Raw genomic sequence first — 16,102 nt, 5'->3', positions numbered from 1 at the left:
TTAAGGCTTTTTATGGCAGCTGTCCATAACAAAATACCAAAGCAATTAATTATCATCATAACTTTTGGGGATGAGTGTTTTTGTTTAGTAAGTTTAAGAGTCCCTGAATAACTTAATTGTTTGCCTACATTTCCATGTAAAGTATATAGCTGTAAGACAACTAGAAACTAAAACTTATTACATACTCCTTTCACTTGATTTGGTGTGTTTCCAAATATTATAAATGATGTTTCCTTGATAAATATTGCTACACAAAAGTATAACATCAACAAATAAGACAGAAAAAAGTATACGATTTGTAGTTGTGTATTACCTGTACCAATTTCTTTAATAAAATGGTCACTTTGGAGTCTATACGACCAAATGTTCAAAAGCAAAAAAAAAAAAAAAAAAAAAAAAAAAAAACTCTTTAAATAGTTATCATGCAATTTTGAAAATTTTAATTGATATGAAATTTAGGTAGGAAAACCAAAGAGAAAGCTCACTCATAGGATTATACCGAAGGATCTCCACAACTTGTTAATTGGTAATGTGAATGTCGTGTCTATTTTAAAGCCAATATTGTTGGCAGGTGACCAATCCAGATATTTATTTTCAAAAGTCCAAACACATGATACTTCGATAACTCATAAGCTAGTTTCAAACATACCTTGTTACGGCTTAGGTGTTACCTTGGATTGCCATCATGGTTATAACCAATCCAGCAGGATAATTGAATCAAAGGATCATTGTAAGGACAAAATCTTTAATTTTGATGTGCTTTGAGACACCTTTCGAGATTCTTGCATGGAGTTGGTCTTATGGTGTTAATGAAGTATGGTTTGTTGAAAATAATAATAAAACAATCTCATATTTATTTATAAAGTAAATAGAGGGTATATTGTGCACAAAATATGTTTTCTTGGATTAAATTGTAAATGCAGGGAAGGAAAGAGCGCGGGTCAAGGTCTTGGATCAGGTTGGATCCGTATTTGTAGATTCTGGTATAAAAGAAGAGAGAGAGAGAGTGAAGTTGTAGATGATCTCTTATCTTCCGGTTCATACGATTAGGGTTTTCTCTCAATCTTTGATCATATTGTGATAGTCTGTAATATTTTTTCTTGTCTTGTTTTGATCTAGATGAGTTGAATATTTCATTCTGATGTAATATCAATTGTTTGATTAGATTAGGTTTTGAGTGATAAGTTGCGAGTGTAGATTAGGGTTTATGTAGTGAGGTTTCTATTGTAAATTTGTGAAAACCTTCTGTTTCTTAATCCTCTAATGATATAAGAAATGAAGATGTTGGGAAAATTATTTTGTCTGATTTCAACATGGTTGTATATATTGTAAATAAAATTCCATCGACTAGCAATGAAGATGACCGAAGTTCACATAGTTTTACTATTATTAATTGCAAAATAAACTTTTTTTATGATACTTGTAGTTGTCATTTTTTGTGGTTTTGGTCCAAAAAAAATTTGGATCTTTTCTTGGTGATTTTGATCCCTCAAAAAATTTAAAGGATTGAAATAACGATTTTTCCTTTTTATTTGTTTTAATGGTAATTAAGTATTAGAGTAACTTACACTTACACCATTGCTCGACGAAAATTTTCCCGAGTTTGTCATTCTTAAACATGCTACAACATTGTCTGTAACAAACAACCATAAATTGTATGCTTAGGTATGGTATGATTTAAGGGGTAAGGGTCGTTAAAGTCAAAGTTGATTTTTCCTTCAAACCACGATATAAGAGATATCTCTTGGGTCATTGATGTGCACTGATAGAAAATGTAGCTAAATCTATATAGGGTTATTAGTCAATTAGTCTAACCCATAATCACTATTTATCTATAATGAGAAAAAGAATCCTTCAATGCAAGAGCTTGACGAAAATTCCATGTCTTTTGTGATTCATACTAGATATCGAGAATAAATGAAATATGATCACTTATATGGAGCTAGATCAAACCTAAGGGTGATCTAAGTAGTTGTGTGGAAGATATAACCTATGTGAAGGTGTGAATTTGACAATAGTAGATATGTGAGTTGACAATAGTAGATATGTGAGTTGGTTGGAGATATGTCCACCACACATACAACATAATGGCAACATACAATTTGGTTTGCATGGGCTTGTATGGGTTACATACTTACCCAAGATGTAAAGAAGGAACAAAGCTAATAGATAAAAGAGGAAAGCTAATTTTTTATTCATCGAACGCCTAATAATAATTAGAAATTAACTAGATTAAATTATTATTTATTAATTTGATATTAATAGACAACTAAAATAATCAAATTTGAATTAATGATGCCTAAAAGAATTAAATTAATTATTTAGAATAATTAATAGATAATTTAGAAGGATAATTACCAAGAAATAAAACAATATTATCATTGGATTTAAATTAGGAAATGATTGGATTTTCCTCATCTATATAAAAAGTGGAGCAAGGCACCATAAGAAACCCTAATTTGGGCCTTCGTTAGCCAAATTATCTCCTACCTTCCCTTCCTCTTGATCGTTGACTCTAAGGAACCTCCAGGCTTCCTTCAGTTGAAATTCCTTATCCTCTACAACTAGGGTTCTTTCTTGCTTGATTTGTCAAAAGGTGCGATACTATCAAAGTGACTTTGGTCTAGGTCATTGATCTTCCAACAAAGCATTAAAGGTAATTTTTAACCACTCTCTCTCTCTCTCTCTCATGCTTAGAATTGTTATTAGTGGAAACAATCACGGTCTAAGATTTAATTATAAATGTTTTAGTTTTGAATACTTTCATTGATATTTTTTTGATTAATGGTTTTATTATGAACATGAAGAACACATTATGATCGAACACTATTAAGTATTATCAATATATTTTTAAGCAAGTTTTATGTAACATCCCTTTTTGAGGTAATTCTTATTTGAATGTTTGGACCGCGATTTGATGAGGTAGAAGTCCAAGGTATCAATGAATTAAGTTTGGATCTAAAGGAGGAAGGCTCTTGAGCTAAAGATGAAGTTGGGCTTAATCGGATTTTGGGCTTGTTGGCTTGGTGGAAGGCTTACCATGACATGGTGAATGCAGCAACCAAAGCCCATGAAGATTAGATTTTCTTCTATATTTAAAGGCATTAACTCCAGGTTTAGGTCATTCTCTTTAGCCTCCATCCCCAAGTCACAACCTAGCCTCCATGCATGATTGTGAGCTTATTTGCTTAGTTTTAGGCTTGTTCTCTTGGTTTTGTGAAGCTTGAGGAAAAAGGGACTCCATATTGGTGCAAGGAAGAAAGGACCTAGCTTAGATCCATCATGTACTTCATATTCCTAAGTCATTTGAGGTTTAAAGTTCATATATTGATCTTTATTCTTCTAGATCTAAGTTTATGCTCATTATGGATGGTTTTGGTCCCTTTTATGGATGATCTTGGAGTTGAGGAACTCTAGAGTTTGATATGGCACTTTTATGATTATTGGAGCTCTATTAAGTGAGAAAAAGGACCATGCTTTGGTTTTCTTAAATCCATGCACAAAGGCTTAGCCCTTAGAGAGCTTAATGGACTTAGGGCTTAAGATATTTCATTATGGTGATGTCTTATTGGATAAAGTTGGAAACTTTATCCATTGAGTCATTGAGAAGAACCAGATATGAAGTTATGAGCCTTGATCTGTAAGGATTAAGCTCTTAATGAAAAAAAAGACATTCTGACTGAAACCACGGTGTGGTGGCCAGTAGCGGACCTTAGTGGTGCCCTAAGGGTCTCGGGCCACTGCTCCGACGCCGGCACGTAGTGTAAAAATTTTTTTTTAATGTTTTTTCTATTTGGTGCACCGGCTTAAAACACGAGTGACACTACTAATATAGATTTATTTGGAATTTTTTTTAGTGCCACCCCTACAAAAATGTTCTATGTCCGCCACTGGTGGTGGCATGCTGCAACGCGACTGTTTTTCCTAGACTTAGCCACAGTGCGGCTATGGACTTGCCACGGCATGGAGGTCGTTGACCATTGACTTTTGTTGACCGTTGGTCATTAACTTTTGACTAATTTGACCTTAGGTCTAACTTGAAGGATTTGGGTTTTGATTGAGATTTGATCATTATTCGGTGATAGTCGGTTCTTGAGACTAATTAGTACGAGGAGTTGAGAGTGTAGAAGTGCTTCTTTGATTTTGCGATTCAAGTGAGTCTTCTCACTATGCCACATGTGACATTGTATATTCTTTGTATGACATGATATAGGTACTATTATAATACATATATACTAGTTGACTAAGTTAACTCGTCATTATGTATGTGTAGTATAGGACACTTAGTGTCATGATGTGTTGGACTAGTAGGGCCTTGTCTATGGATTGTATGATACTATTAGGTGTCATGATTTGTTAAGGTAATTATAGTACTGGTTGGTCGATGAGTAGATACCATAGGGGTTGTATGTAGTTTAAATTAGATAGCCTGAGAACTCTTGGTATAAAGTTGTTGAATCTATATGCTCAAGAATCATTATTGTATTATATTCTTAATAACATATGATCATATAGGGTCACACCTTTATCATGTTGGCCCATTTTGAATAATTATTATTAATACGATTATTAATAAATAAAATCAACTCTTGTATTTAATTAGGGGATTATTATTGTTTTTGTGAAGATAATAATTAAAGAGATCATAACCAGTTATTATATCAAATGGTATGATTTAATAGATCATGTACAAAGTTTTGGAAACTTTGGTTAACCATGGACTTACTAGTTACTTAGCTTTTGGTTAAAGAAACTAGCCTAACTTTTTGTCTTCTTCTTTTGACCATATTTTCAAAGAGCATGGGAGGTTGCTTGTCAAACTCCCATCACTTGACGCCCATGCTTACTCTCCTTTATATTACTTTAGAATATTATAAGGGATTTGTTTTATTTACATGGGGATATATAAGTGAATGTTATGTAATGTCCCAAAAACTATAGATAAATATTTCATTTTTAACTACTCTCAAATCAATCAACCATTTATTCCAAAAGATAAACATAGTAGAATCATTCTCAAAATATCAAAGTATTCAAGCCAAAGCGGAAAATAAACTCTGGGGGATGCAGTGTGATCAAGTCGAGCTCTTCCATTTGAAAACTAGAAGTACTTGAAGCATGTAAACACAAAATCATAACCACAAAGCTTAATGAGTTTCCCCCAAGATACCATATACCATACAGGTCCAAGCCTAACCCATCATACATGCTATTGGGCCTAGTCTATTTATATGGGCCTAGACCGTATACTTGGGCCTAGCCTATATACTTGGGCCTAGCCCACATACCTAGTCTTAGCCCGTATACTTGGGCCTAGTTATTTTAAAAGTCTTCCGTTTTCCGTTAAAGTTGTTTTTATAAAATGATTGTTTTTTGTTATTAAAACCCATCAAAAGCCTCATTGCATTGTTCTCATTTAACTTATTGCTTTTGGGTGGGACCATCTATTCGACTGACTATTGGATTCCCGATTACATATGGTTATGTATTCATGATGCGATCGTCATTATTAGCATTGGCCCCGGTATAGATATGGTTCCGGCTATAGGCCAATGATTGTATGACGGTTGAGAGTCGGTAGTAGTTAACGGTTGAGATTTGATAACAATAGTGGTTGAGAGCCAGTGGTAGAGTGCTAGTAGATGATACCTATTATTGTTATGTATGTTGAATGCATATGGATAGGAGAGCTAGAAGATTGATGCTAGAGCCGAGAAATTTGCTTGTATGGATTGTATGTATGGTGGAATATGTGGTATATTGGGGAACTCACTAAGCTTTATGCTTATAGTTGTGGATTAAATTTTTTTTGTAGGTTGTTCATGGGAAGAGCTCGTTGGGACTGCACACTCAAATAAAAGGTTTTGGTTTTTGTTGTCTTGTAATTCAACTCTATTAACTTTGTGATTTTCAACAACTAAATGTTATATCATGATTTCTAAAAAAATGCTTTTAATTGTTAACCTATTTTAAATGAAAAATCTCTTTGGTAATTTGGGTGTAAACTAAATTGTCTTTGTGATAACTGCATGAAAGACCATGGGTGTAACATGCCATGGTAGGAAAGATTGCAGGTGGACTGCAACAATGGAAGTGATTGTAAGACTATGGGTGGACCAAAGCATTAACATGGGTTGAAACAGACCCATTAGGTTGAAATAGACATGTTGGCTGAAATACGTTGGAAGTGATTGTAAAACTATGGGAAGACCGCAACATTCACCTGGGTTGCATAGACCTGTTGGATGAAGTAGTTTGTTGGGTTGAAACAGACCTATTGCTGTTGTGTGTAGTTATTTCTATGATTAGAGGAGACGGCTTTTAGAGCATAGTGGGTGTGTAGTCTAGTCTAGTCTTCCAGTTGGTTACTTGTTTAGGGATTTCGCCCTTGCATTTGTATGAGAAGTGGTCGGCAAATAACCGTGGGTTGTGGATTTTGTTATCCAATTTATCGGTAAGATGGTGCGAGATCGGGAGACCTAGGATGGATCAAATCGATGAGCTTTTGATCAACACAGTCGATGTTTGGGATGGCTTTGTCTACCAGGAAGTCAAGAGAGATCTAAGAATCTTCAAATTATGATTAGGGAATTAATTCCTCTCTATGTTTTTTTAGTTATGTTTGATGTTCGTTTCTTGGTTGGGCTGCGTGTTTCTCGTTGAGGATTGAATTGACATTTGTGTTGGAAGGTGGTTATAGATTTAGAGTATTGATTCAATGCTATGGTGGATGAGATTTCGGCCTACTTGAAGTTCCGCTCAAGAATGGATTATGTACCTATATTTGGAAACCTTATAATTGTAGTTGTAGGCTCTTGTGTCAAGAATTGTGTTGGTCCACATAAAAGGGGAGTAGGCTTAGAAAAACTCACACGGGGATCAGAGGATGTTTAAGGAGCACTTTATAAGGACAACTTTTAGGACGAAATTTAATTTAAGTGGGGGAGAAGTGTAACATCCCATTTTGAGGTAATTCTTATATGAATGTTTGGATCACGATTTGATCAAGTAGAAGTCTAGGGTATCAAAGGATTAAGTTTGGATCTAAAGGATGAAGGCTTTTAGGCTATGATTTATGACTTTAGGCTAAAGATGAAGTTAGGCTTAATCGGATTTTGGGGTTGCTGGCCGAGGCTTGCCATGGTATGGTGGAAGGCTTACCACGACATGGTAAACATAACATCCCAAGCCCGTGAATTTTATGGTTTCTTCCATATTTAAAAGCATTAACTCCAGGTTTAGGTATTCTCTTCAACATCCATCCTCCCAACTCAAAACCCTAACCTCCATGCATGATTCTGAGCTTGTTTGCTTAGTTTTGGGCTTGTTCTCTTGGTTTTGTGAAGCTTGAGGAAGAAGGGACTCCATATTGATGTAAGTAAGTAAGGAACTAGCTTAAATCCATCATCTATTTTAGATTTCTGAGTCATTTGATAAAGTTCATATCTTGATATTTGTTCTTCTAAATCTAAGTTTATGCTCATTATGGATGGTTTTGTCCCTATTTGTGGATGCTATTGGAGTTGAGGAACTCTAGAGCTTGATATGGGCACTTTTACGATTATTAGACTTCTATTAAGTGAGAAAAAGGACCATACTTAGGTTTTCTTAAATCCATTTACAAAGACTTAGCCCTTAGAGAGCTTGGTGGACTTAGGGCTTAAGATCTTTCATTGTGGTGGTGTATTATTGGATAAAGTTGGAAACTTTATCCATTAAGTCATTGAGAAGATCTAGATATGAAGTTATGAGCCTTGATATATAAGGATTAAGCTCTTAATGAAGAAAAGGCATTATGACTGAAACCACGGCATGGCCAAGGAAGGCCCACAATGTGGTGGCATGCTGCAACGCGTCTATTTTTTCTGGACTTAGACATGGCACATCCAAGAACTCGCCATGGCGTGGATGTCGTTGACCTGCTTGGCCATTGCCTTTTGTTGACCGTTAACCGTTGACTTTTGATTAGTTTGACCTTGGGTCAAACTTGAAGGATTTAGGTTTTGATTGAGGTTTGACCATTATTCGGTGATAGTTTGTTCGCGGGACTGATCACTACGAGGAGTTGAGAGTGTAGCAGTGCTTCTCCGATTTTGCGACTTATGTGAGTCTTCTCACTATGCCACATATGACTTTATATATCCTTTGCATGGTAAAATAGAGGTACTATTAGAGTATATGTATGCTAATTGAATAGGATAAATCCTTGTTATGTATATCTAGTATAGGACTCTTACTGTCATGATATGCTAGACTGGTAGGGTCTTTCCTGTGGGTGGTATGATATTGTTAGGTTTCATGATTTGTTAGGGTAATGATAGTACCGATTGGTAGTTGAGTGGATACCCTAAGGGTTATATGTAGTTTAAATTAGCTAGCATGAGAACTCTTGGTCTAAAGCCTTATTGCATGGTTCTTGTTTGATTTATTGTTTTCGGGTGGGATCATCTATTCGACTGCCTATTTGATTCTCGATTACATATGATTATGTATTCATGAGGTGGTCATCGATATTAGCATTGGCCCCGGTATGGATATTGTTCTGGCTACAGGCTGATGATTGTATGACGGATGAGAATCAGTAGTAGTTGACGGCTGAGAGTTGATAGCAATAGTGGTAGAGTGACAGTAGATGAAACGTATGTTGAATGCATGTGTATAAGAGAGATGGAAGATGGGCGCTAGAGCCGATGACTTTTCTTGTATGCATTATATGTACGGTTGAATATGTGGTATACTGGGGAACTTACTAAGTTTTATGCTTATAGTTGTGGATTAAATGTTTTATAGGTTGTTCTTGGGAAGATCTTGATGGGACTATACACTCGCATCAAAGATTTTGGTTTTCGTTATCTTGTAATTCAACTCTATTAACTTTATGATTTTCAACAATTGAATGTTATATCATAATTTCTAAAAAAACTGCTAATTGTTAACCTATTTTAAATGAAAAACCTCTTTTTGTAATTTGGGACGTTACATGTTAAGCTTAAAAGCTCATGAATTTTAGTGACGTTTGGACCCCGAAGAGGCATCCAGGCTAGTAATTCACACCCTAGAGAAACACCAAAGACCTGATATTGAGGTTCTTTCTCTACCCAAGTCCCATTTTTAAAGGTGGTGCGAAATGACCCTTCTAGCGTTATGGCCAATGGCCAATGGGCATGAAGGAGCGTTTGTTTTGTTATGTGGGTTGGATATGACATGACAAAAAAGAGAGTATCATGTTTGGTGTGAATTTGACTAGGACCAAGTAATGGGACAAAAATAAAGTGTTTTTGTTCCACATATTGATCACCGTACAAAAATTGTACTTAAGTAGGCAGCCCAAAAAGATGAAACGAGAACTAGGACTAGGATTGAGTTAACTGGACAAAACTTGCAGTTTTTGTGCCATCTAACAGATGGGATTGAGGTAACTGGACAAAAAAATGTACTATTTGTCTTAATAAAAAAATATTGAACAAGGAGTGACAAGACTCGCTCTTGATCTCTCATCTACGAAAAAGACATAAACGTCCTCTTCGTTCTCATCATCAAAAATAGCCTAGAACTCCTACCCATCTTAAACCAATAGCACATAACAGTTCCATTTCTCTTTTGAAAGGGTTTAATATCATTCTGGTCTCCCACTACCACACTCACTAATTGAAGTCACCACCGGGGTGCTCCACCGCTTGTCGATGGTCTCAAATTCGAATTATACACACTTCCCAAGTAACACTGGCACTGAAAATCACTGTCTAAATTTCTTTGTAATTCTGAAAATTTTCACTTGATTTAAAAAGGTGAATGCAAGGGAAGTAGCGCATGGAAACACTGTAACACTCTACTTTAGCACCTCGTATGCATACGAGTGTTCTCACGTATCCCATTAGATGTATACATGGCGACATTTGAACACAACAAACCACATAGCCACAAGACTACACTAAAGCAGATGCATTGCACAAGCAAATCACAAATTGACAGTGACTTTTTCTCTTAATTGTTTATGATACATGGACGAAGAAATTCAAGCACAAAAGTATGGATTAGATTAAGGTATTTCATATATATATATATATATATATATATATATATATATATATATATATATATATATATATATATTTGTCCCATCAATAACTCGATCGTGAGATTCATTTCAATTTCTAGAAGATGTTAATTGCAAGAGATAACAACATACTTTTATTTATTTGTATATTATAGCATTCTACTTTCGTTTCTTTCTATTACAACCTTGTACTTTCAATTTGATTTCTAATGAAGGAATCTTACTTTGAAAAATGAAAAATCCATCCACTTATCTCATTGTACTTTCATAATATTATTTTTCCATAGGGCTAAATGCATTATACTTCGAAAAATAAACTCAATTATAGTATTACACTTATATTTCTTATTGAAAATATATATCAAACTATAGCTGTAAAAATGGTTTGTATTTGAATGATATTGCTATTGTTTGGTAGATTTTTCAAAGGACAATGCGTTGTTAAATATATAAATAAAAGTGCGTTGTTATTTCTTTCATTTACCCTTTCTTCTTATTGGGGCCTTATATATTAATGAAAATTGTTTTGTATTTGAATAAAATTGCTATATAATTGGTAGGTTTTTAAAAGTACAATGATGTAATAGAGAGATGAAACTAGACATTTCATGATTTTTTTTTTCCTATTTGGTGTAATATGAGTTAATGGAAGTCGGGGAATAGATGCACCAGAAAGTGCCATACCTTATGGGAATAGAGGCAAAGGATGAATTGGTGAAGATAGTTGATGGAAAGTGTTTGAAAATTTGGATCTTTGATGAAGATCGTTATGGGTGTTTTGCTATGAAATGGGGGAATTGGTTTGATGATGTTAGTGGGAGAAAAATGTGGGAGCTAAGAAAATTTGGTTGTGGGCTTCGTCAAATCCTGAAATGCCAATGGAGGAAGAATGGAATGGAATAACAACGAATGGAATGGAATAAACAAGACAATGGAATGAGTCGCTACATTCAACGATCATGTTTGGTTGGTTGTCTGTAGAAATTGAATGAATTTTCATATGAATTTTTTTATCTTATTTGTATACAAAGTATAGTTTTTATACTATTCTATGTATTGTTCAATTATAATTAACGAGATTTAACTCACAAGGATACAAAATTTCAATTAAAGCTCATTAAGCCCCAAATAAGTTATAATATAAAATTGTAAATAATAAAAAAAAATGTCATTAAAATTTACAAACATAATAATACGTTATATCGCAATCTTTCATTACATTCCATGATGGAATTAAAAAAAACTTACACACTAGATAAAGAATAAAAATTAACAAAATAGAAGGAATCATATCCTTTAGGAATTATCCATTCTATTAATACGACAACAAACAAATTATTTTCATTACATGGAATGAACAATTCCATTCATCTCTTTTCTCTATATTTCATTCATCAAATAGAAAACATCAAGATCTCCTAAAATTCCCTCTCTATATTTCTTTCACAAATAACTAAAACAACAATTGCAAACGTAACCAAAGATGGATGAAAACATATGTGCTTTTAATGTTATTATAAATTTGTAAACACCAAAATCTCAAATTTATCTACATATAATGTCAACAAGGAAATGAATAGAAAAAAAAAAATCATACAAAAATCTAAGATTCTAAAAAGAACTACAAAAACACACTAATTCAAAGCACAAATAAGAACAATATTTAAACTTTTTTTTACGTGGCGTCTCTATGTATAAAGGATGGAATTGGTGGTTCTAGAGTTGAATCATTACCTCTTGAAGAAGAACCTTCTTCAATATTCGAACTCTTGTATTCCTGTAAAAACGTGGTAGGACTAGGGGTAGATCGGTAATTTAACTGTTCTTCTCGAGGCAAAGGCGATATAGACATCTCACCCTCTGGTTTTCTATAAAACTTATTATCCAAAACATCATATTTATTTCCAGTCCTAACCTCCTGAGCAAGAGAACACCAACAACAACATAACCACAATACACAATCACTAACACCCGGATTCCCACAACAGAAATCAGAAGAAGGCAAATTAAACCTTTTCCTCATTTGAATCCTCCAAAATCCACCATAAAGCAAACCAAATACACACAAAAACACCCCTGTAATTCCCAAAATCTCCCTCACAATCTCATTCTCAATATTAACAGCAGCCAATGTAAAGATCCAAAATGGAGCCAAACAAAAGAGAAGAAACGTTGTCATATGAACATACATGTTTCCAAACCCTAGTCTCTCCATATTCCACCCAAAAACACAAAAACTACAAAACAATGAGAGGTATGCTAATGAGATATCCTCCCAAAAGTCGAAAATACCCCCGCTCCATTTCGGGTTACTTTCACTTAACAAGAATATTTTTTCAGACGATTCAATCCCTTTTTGGGATTCTTCGTCTGAAACACTGTTAGTGTCGGTGTCAGAGTCCTTTCCTAAAGGACTCATGACACTGTAAAGACCTGCAATTGCAGGGGCACTGATTGCTATGGAAACAGTCAGTGCCACTCCAATTGCGGGTCTTTCTGATCTTTTGTATCCAACATTGAGACCACATAAAGCGTATTGTGCAAAACAATTGAGGTTAAGTAGGAAAACAACAACCATCATGTGGGCCCATTCGTTGGGTTTGTAAGTTCCATTTTTGGAGTATAAGTTTCTTAATTTGGAAATGTCTTGTGGTCTCCATTTTGATAAGAGTATGAGGTGATAGAGGCGATGAGGGTGTTGGTATAGACACATGAGGGTAAAAAGGGCATTTAGAATTTGGTTGTTGACTTCGAACCATGTGTTTCTTTGGGATTTTTTTGGTAGGGCGTGGTTTAACATACCTGTCATAACAAGGAAGAGAATTGCTCCTGAAACAGCAACACAAATTATCCAAATGAAGAGAACCATGTTTATTGGATTTGAGATCCATTCTTTAGCCATGGTTTGAAGGGATTTCCAGTTGATTTTCTTGTTGAAAACCCTATGAACACTTCCTCGAAAAGTATGATTATAAGAACGTGTATTAACATCTTTCTCAGGGGCAAGACGTTGGAATTTTACACAAGGGGAGCCTTGTTTACCAAATTTAAAGAAAGTTGACTTTTTATGACTATCATCATCTTGATTTTGATTATGATTATGATCTTCACCAAGAAGTCCCTTTTGATGGAGTGGAGGAACAGAAGTCGTGCATTTGTTTTCATTAGATTCATCATCCATTGAAGAGATTATATTATGATCTGACTATTTTGGCCTTTTGAATGTGGATTGCCCAATTTGCCCTTGAGTTGATATTCAAGTTCCTTGAGTATAAAGGGCAAATGTGGCAGCGGTGTGCTGCACTTGCAGAGGCTGGAAGGAGACACATAATTTAGAGTCATTTTATATACAAAGGAAATGAATACACAATTATGTCATTCCATGAATTGAAATTTGGAGGATTCATTTAGTTATCAGAGAGAAATTGACAACAGCATTCGGCTAATATCAAAAAACTAGAATTAGAAGTCTATTCTTCTTAAATTTGTAGCAAATGAAATCTCACATGGATTCGTAACTCAAAAAACAGTTTGAATCGAACGAAGACACCAAAATTTCTTCATCGTTACGAGCTACTTATATAGATCGAACAAACTGCTAAAACTCACTACGCTAACAAGTTATATTGTTCTGAAACTACCGATCTAAAATCATGTCGATTTTGATTTTTGAATTACTCGAAACATGCACAGAACAAACACCGAGCAACAACAATACAATATCCGCTAAAACCCTAGCAACTAATTCTTCTAACATGGTGAAAATTCACGAGTTCGATCAATAATTGAAATCATGTTAAAGCAGTTGAAGCATACATGTCTGTGTATGTTGCAACCATCAAAAAACAATACGAATTATTAAATTATGAGAAGGAAGGAGGAGCGTACCTGTAGGAGAAGATTAGTTGGAGTTGTTTTCTTCGCCATTGATATAGGATATTTGATAATAATACCTGTCACGGAGGGAAAACTGAAACTTATACGAAAGCACGAATGAAGAACGGGTATGTTGACTATGGCTACATATAAATATTCTTTGTGTGACTGTGCCCTTCGAGAAGATGACCAAATGGCGGAAAGGTGAGAAAAAGTAGCGGTCAAACGACAGCGTCTGACGGACTATTATCTTTTTACAGAATCGATCCTCTTAGATCGAAGTAGTTAACATATATGACCTAAAGAGCCCATAATACCAATTGAATAAGTAAATAAGGCGTGTATATGGTAAAATGAAAGTGTTAACTGTTAACCTATTTTTTAAAGAAATTGGGTAATTGAGAGTGCTTCATGTAAATTCAAAAGTACTTTTCTAAGAAAAAAAAATCATTTTGGATTGTAGGATTGCAGACAAAAATATATATTATGGGATCTCAAGAACGATAAACAATTCCGGAATTTCGAAAAAATACTTCCTTTTTACTAAAATCTAATAAAAAGTTAAAAAGATAGAAAGAGGGTGAGAAAGAAAGATTGATGGTAGAGTTAGGGTTAGACCAATTCCGATCTTTTTGGCTGAAATTTCCACAAACTCACTTCGCTGGTTCGAGTGCTTGTCGAGCAATCGGTCAAGTTGATCAACTTTTACAACAATGGGCACGTGTTAGCATTACATGACTAAGGGGAAGTGGGATTGGATGGGTTGGGTTGGGGTGTCAGTTGAATCGTTTTCGGGAGTGAGTGTTCAGTTGAGTGAGGGGTTGGTGTGATAGCTCTGACAGGTGAAAAAACATAACGAAGGTACGATGGGAGACACATCTAAATAATCATCAAGAAAGATATATATATAAGGGAGGATTAGATGGAGCTATGGAGTGGAAGGGAAAACCTTTTTCATCAAAGACAATGTGTCTAGAAATGATAATCTTTCCAGGTTAGAAGGTGTGAAAGCTCAAAATGATTGTGTTGAGTTTTACAAAGGATTGGCATGTGGTCGTGTTGAGACAGGTTCATAACATTTTAATGTGCCACACGGTCGCGTTGATTTTAGTTTATCTAGTAATATGCTCGTGTCACCATGAAAACTATTGTAATTATCTCCATAAAACATGTTTTTTTTTGGGATGCTTCAATTTCAAAAAGATTTCTTAAGATTTTTATTTAGAAGATATTATCTATTGAGTCAAAAATATTACTTTCTTTTGATTGTAAGTACAAATTAACATTTTTATTGATAAAATTACTTGATTTTGTTTTCCTTTTTTTGGAAAAGAGGACAAGCCCCCGGCAAATTATGATGATTTAGTCATTATATGTGGCTAAATCACGACAATTTCACCATTAGAGTTTATATTTTGAGCTTTGTTTCAAGCACTTATGGGAAATGATTATGTTAGATCTTTTTGGATGTTTTTGTATGATTTCTTGTACTCAATTCCAAACTTATTTTCAGAAACATTGTATGTTTTAAGAAAATTGATCACTTTATTATTGTTTTTTTTAATAAAGTTCATCAAGATTTAGAATCCTAATATAATTTTTAATTCTATATAATTAGAACAAGCAATGGTGTTGTTTTTGAAAAATATATTTTAATTTCATTATAGATTCATATAATATAATTTAAGCATTTCGAACGACATGTGTATTATTATACTTGGCATTTCCATCATCATTATTACAATGTGCATGATATGTTTACAACTGCTAGAACTTAGAGTAGCATGTTAGGCATAACCAATGAATTGCATTTATTCAAATACTAAAATACATAAGAGTTGTTAAAACGGTCAAACACCTCGTATCAATATGCTTCATTCTTTGAAGGATCATTAAACATAATCACTAAAGATGATAAGTCGAATCTTGTCAGAAGGTAACTCTAATGTTGGAATGTTTTTTATTCTCTAAAATTATACCTATCATATATCATGCTTACAATAGTAATTTCTAAAATTAACCCCCTCCCCTATTGTTTCTCTCTTATTCAAGTACATAATTTGTTAACATGTATCCCTAAGGGCACGAACACTACTTCCATTCATACGAATCCTTGTGTGTTTAATTAGGTGCATATTTATTATTATATTATTCTTTTTATTTGTTGGT

At 34.2% G+C, this 16,102-nt stretch overlaps 1 protein-coding gene across 1 annotated transcript; it reads right to left on the bottom strand.

Moving 5' to 3' along the window:
* Window positions 1-11,543: 11,543 nt before the first annotated feature.
* On the bottom strand, window positions 11,544-14,114 carry LOC145074271 (uncharacterized). The gene is made up of 2 exons (XM_079020678.1): window positions 13,946-14,114; window positions 11,544-13,370 (listed from the first exon to the last, which is right to left on the bottom strand). Exon 2 carries the CDS (start codon window positions 13,236-13,238, stop codon window positions 11,733-11,735), a length of 1,506 nt encoding a protein of 501 aa, XP_078876804.1. The 5' UTR covers window positions 13,239-13,370; window positions 13,946-14,114; the 3' UTR covers window positions 11,544-11,732.
* Window positions 14,115-16,102: the final 1,988 nt, after the last annotated feature.

The sequence above is a fragment of the Lactuca serriola genome, chromosome 9 (genome assembly GCF_051521515.1).
Source record: "Lactuca serriola cultivar US96UC23 chromosome 9, Lser_US96UC23_V15, whole genome shotgun sequence".
Taxonomy (NCBI): Eukaryota; Viridiplantae; Streptophyta; class Magnoliopsida; order Asterales; family Asteraceae; genus Lactuca; species Lactuca serriola.
This window is presented reverse-complemented; position numbering and strand designations above follow the sequence as displayed.

What these genes read in the sequence shown, in the direction of transcription:
- LOC145074271 (XM_079020678.1), bottom strand. Translation starts at nt 13,238, where the DNA reads ATGGATGATGAATCTAATGAAAACAAATGCACGACTTCTGTTCCTCCA.